This window comes from Arachis hypogaea, chromosome 1 (genome assembly GCF_003086295.3).
Source record: "Arachis hypogaea cultivar Tifrunner chromosome 1, arahy.Tifrunner.gnm2.J5K5, whole genome shotgun sequence".
NCBI lineage: Eukaryota > Viridiplantae > Streptophyta > Magnoliopsida > Fabales > Fabaceae > Arachis > Arachis hypogaea.
Window position 1 is genome coordinate 108,172,391 of NC_092036.1, and position 5,157 is coordinate 108,177,547.

The 5,157-nt window shown below is 36.0% G+C and overlaps 1 protein-coding gene across 1 annotated transcript; it reads right to left on the minus strand.

Moving 5' to 3' along the window:
- Positions 1 to 542: 542 nt before the first annotated feature.
- On the minus strand, positions 543 to 3,806 carry LOC112708615 (uncharacterized). Its single transcript, XM_025760651.3, has 4 exons — positions 2,583 to 3,806; positions 1,988 to 2,206; positions 1,723 to 1,814; positions 543 to 1,467 (listed from the first exon to the last, which is right to left on the minus strand). Exons 1-4 carry the CDS (start codon positions 3,687 to 3,689, stop codon positions 765 to 767), a joined length of 2,121 nt encoding a protein of 706 aa, XP_025616436.1. The 5' UTR covers positions 3,690 to 3,806; the 3' UTR covers positions 543 to 764.
- Positions 3,807 to 5,157: the final 1,351 nt, after the last annotated feature.

A 5,157-nucleotide genomic window follows, 5' to 3' on the forward strand; every position in this document is an offset into this window, starting at 1 on the left:
TTATTAAATGATATTTTGGTAAACAAAATTTAATTACAAAAAATTAAATTTTTGTTAAAGTCTATTTTTGTAAAAAATAATTTAAACACAAAAAATTTATAATGAATTAAAGAAAAACTTTTTAAAAAATTATAAAAGAAGAAAGTGTATATTTTTTTACAAATAAAAATTGTCATTATTTTAATTTTTCTCATAAAAAGAAAGTATAATTTTTTCTATATTTTATTATTAACATTATTGTTGATGTCATTATTATTTATTTTAATTATTATTAAAAACTCGATTGGTTGATTTTGTTAATTAGATTTTTCTTTTAACTTTCATTATTTTTCATAGAGCCAAAAGAAAAGTAGATTTTTTTGTTTAAATTAATTTTTTTTAAGTAAGTGGTAGAATGACTTCTCAAAAAGTAAGAAGTCATATATTTTTTACTTTTTCAAAAAGTTGTAAATTAACTTTTCGAAAAGTTAAATTTTTTTTTTAAAATAATGCCAAACACATAAATTATGACTTTTCATAATCTAAAAGTTAAAAAAAAGTAGTTTTTGCTGCTTCTCAAACGGGCTCATATATATATATCATCTGTCCGCCAAATTTTTTTACGAGAAAATAAAGAAATTGTACACTGAAGTACCCGAAGAAATAACTTTCTTTTTTGACGGAAGAAGCATCCTCCTCTTTTCATCACTTTCAACATACAAATACTGTCCAAAAAAGGAAGAAAGGACCAAACACAAAAAAGTTCTATTAATAGAAAAAAAGAATCAAGATGAAGAAGGGGAAGACGAGTTATCGAAAGTTGTTCCTACATGCTGAATAACAAACCCATAAATCTTTCTCTTCAGACTTTCAATCTTATCACTCAATGAATCATTCTCTTTGGAAACCACACGGTCCAGCCATGCATTCACACGCTTCAAATGTGACAACACAACAGCAATGGAGCCACCATCAAGAGGCAACAACGCCCTCTTCCCATCAGCACCACAATCCCCAAACACTTTGAACCCTGCTTCAAGGGACTCCTCAACAAAGCGTAGAAACCACATTTGCATTTCAGACAACAAATTTCTTCCAAGCTCTACCGTATCCTTCATTCCACTGCCTCTTGTCCATACACCATTGAGATTTGATTGTGGTGAAGAGCCCTTTAGATGGTTTTTGGATGCACCGAGAGAGTGCCGTTTCGACAAGCTTTTTGGCAGTGTGGACGGGGAATCCACGCCTGTGCCAGTAAGAAGGGACACTATCTGAAGATCAGTGGCCAAAGCAGCTTCAACCCACAAAGAGAGTGACTTTGATTTCTCTGTTGGAATGCTATCTTCAAATGTCTCAGGATTATGACTTTTGACAACAGTTTCAGCTATTGCAGTTGTTCTTAGGACATCATCGTAGATAGTGAAGAATCTGTCTATGGTTGGCAAAGGATTCCTAGCCTGGCAAACGGTGCAGAGGTCCGAAAACATGCTGCCGTAGGAAGGAAGAAAATAACAAATATTGTCTTCAGCGATTAATGAAGCGGCAAAAGATAACACAGAATGTTATGAAATTTTGACACCTTTTTTGGGAAAATGGATTATCTATTGAAGGTTAAATATTAAAAATGTCTTACAGAATTGGTAAGTCCGGAATAAGATACACATTTGGTAGTTATAACTGCTGTGTATTTTATGCATATGAAATTCTAAGATATGAAATAAAGGAGGCAGGGATTATTAATACCTTAAATTTCTTACAACACATTCAGTAGCATTGGCCTCCTCCAATGCTTCAGCAGCAACTGCAGAAACGAGAGCTTTTCTTTGCATAGCTTCCTGAATTTCGTTCATATATGATTCAACTTAGTCCACAAATTAAATAACCAAACTAAATGCTCTGCAATTACTTTTCAATTTTTCATGGTACTACCGTATTAGAAATTGCTAAATGACCCATCCTTTCTTAGATAAATAGTTTAGAAGATGCTAACAATGTACATAATTCATACCTTTCCGAGCTTAGCAAGGTTTGCAGACACTGAATCCAATGAAACACTACCATCTGTCCACTTCTTTTCATGAATTGTGATGCCCAAAGAAGCAAAATTGCACTTCTCTCTGCTCACACCACGCTCAGGAGAACCACGTTTACTCTTCTCGTTGGTTGAAGAATCACTGCTGCTAGTTTTATTACCATTTGCATCACTTAATCGCCTTGACATTGCAGCCTGAGAAAATCAAACCACCATTGATTTAAAGCTAACACATAGAACATATATAGAAAGAAAAGAGGCAGATTGCCCAAATTATTTTATGAAACCATGATAACTGTTAAGATGAAATGAAGTGATATGAAAATAATTAAAAACATGACACCTTAAGCTTGCGAAAAGGACAACGTTTTCTTACTTTCGTGGAAGATCAATTATAGCATCAGTTTCTAACAAAAATCAATTATATCTAGAATCAGAATGAGAGCCAATAACACCCTAAGTGCATTTTCAAAAATTACATATCCCTTTATGCCAATTCAGCTATGACATATCTACTACCAATTTAATTTATCTACTGAAAAAGTTTGATTCCTAAACATTTAATCTTTACCTGAGTACGTAAAATTGCTTGCGGGTCAACCTTATTTTTTGACGAACCCTTCTCTCTGTGTTCAACCTCAGAAGTAGGTGGTGTTACAGTCTCAGCACCCGGTTGTTCATCCCAAATCTTCCTCCCACCACTTCCCTTCGCAGATCCAACAAGTGCTTCTGACACCTTCGTAATTCCAGCAGCCACGGTAGCCATCTTCTTCTTCCCGGAGGAATCCCCCACTGCCGGGGAGAATTTCAATACGCCGGACAACCTCCTCCCTGGAGACAGGGACGCCCTCCTCGGATTTGGCGAGGGCTGCTTCCTCCCCGTCGGCGATGGATTCCGGTACCTTGATGGCACCACTATCGCCGGCTCCCTTGCCACCCTCCGATTCTCCTCCCTCGCCGATACCAAACTCGGGACCACACATTTCGAAGGCACCGGAGAGGCGGACCTCTTCACCTTCCCAGCCGGCGAAGGATCCCTCTCCGCAGCCGGTGTAACCACCGAATTACTCTTCTTTCCAGCACTCTGCGACCTCTTAGCCGTCGCTGGCGACGAGAACCTACTCGCCGGCAAATTCTCCCTCGGTGCAAGTGGCTGCCTCGTCAAAACCCTAGCCTCCTTCTGCATCGGGGGTTCAGTGTTCTCTGCCCTAACCACTTCCTTCTTTCCCGATAGGTACAACGCAAGCGGATCAGAATTAAGATCCGAATCAGAAACCGGTTGGATGAGGAAATCACGAGAAGAAGAGGAAATTCGAGCAACGAGAGGCTCAGGGGTTCCAACGAAAGGGTGGCGACCGGGGAGGGGACGGAGTCCGGAGACGGAGGGGAGAGGGGAATCAAAGACAAGGCGGTCGATGTAGACGAACTGACCGAGCTGGAGGCGGTTAGAGAGGATAAGATCAGAGTCAGGGTCAGGGAGAATGACGTAGGTGGAGTTGAGTGAGTCGGAGAGCTGAATGTAGAAGCCGCGTGAGGACCAGAGGTCTTGGCCGGCGGCAAGGGCTGGTACGATTCCGATGACTTGTAAGAGGGCGGAGCGGTGGTCGCCGGTGACGCGTGTGTTGGAGTTCATTGCTTGAAGGAGCTTCAGGAGTATCCCTGGTGTTAGGGACGCCATTGTTGTTGAGGTATCTCTGTTTGTGAAAATGTCTGTGAGAGTGAGAAGTGAGAAGACGGATATAGAAGGGGGGGAATGGGGGGAGTTTTTGTCCGTTACATAACCATGATTTGAATTCAAATATTATTGTGCAACGTTACCGTTTTCATTTTTATTTTATTTGAATTGAGATGCCCCACCCCTTACGTTACCGTTGTCTTCGCCTCTTTTGCTGCTGAGACTGTGAGTATGACTATGATGTTACATTATGTTGAGGTTTTTATTTAATCAAATAAATAAAATATAGTATTGGTTTACTCAATAGTGGATTAATTTGAGGTTATACATAATTTTTGGAAATACGTGTAGAGTGAAATTTAATTTCATGCTTCAAAGATTAAGAGTTCTGTGTTTAGCATTTACATGCTAATTCTATATATGTGGTTAGCAATTTTAATCATTAATTTTATTAGATAAACAATTGAGTGCGATGGAAAAATAACTTGAGATTATTCACAAAGATAGAGTGAATCGTGATTTATTACTTAAATATATTAAATTGTGATAAGGACTAAAATTAATATCTTTCATTAGAGAAGAGAAATATCTTTAAGTCTTTATTTATCATTTTATAATATAATGACGTGATTACACTTTAACAGTGATAACTGGAGTCCAAAGAGGAAGCAATTGAATCCCCCCATTGGAGGGTGTCTATGGAGCAATTGAAATGCTATAAGAAATGGTGTCGAAACGACTGCGTTGCATGGCATAATTCCCCATGCTTAAAAAATAATGTATCAATGTATGTAAAATTCATTGTGTCACGCCACTTAGGTTGGTAATAGTAATGAAGGCACAGGAGTCTGGAGATCCCGCTTATGCATTGTGTCACGGCTGAGTGTTGACACATGAATTATGCTTATGTCTTTAACGTTGAGTTTGTTACACAACCGGGACAGTTAGACAAAAATATGAAATTATATTTGACGAAAAAATATAAATAAAAATGATATAAAAATATTAACAAAAGAATATTTTATTTTTTATTTTTTTATTATTTTTATTAAATATATATTTTTTATTATTATATTTTTTTAATTTTTATATAAAAAAAGAATAAATTAAATTTTTATAATTTATTTTAGTTTATTATTAAATAAAATAAAAAAATATTAATTTATATTTTTATCTTTTATATCTTATTATCAATGTTATATCTTGTCTTATTCTAAGAACTAATGACAATCTAAGTGTTTATCTCTTGAATAAAAGAGTTTGATATTTTAATATATTGAATATATTGAAAATTTTGTTGTATCTACTAATTTCTAATATTACAGGTTAAATTAAATTCGGATTAACAATTTTAGAATAAGTTTGAAGTAGTGATATCTCAATATAAACATTGAATGGATGAAAATTACTAATTTAAAATTAAATGTGACTAAATTTTTAAAGGAATCTCTTATATTCGGCTAGTGCACTA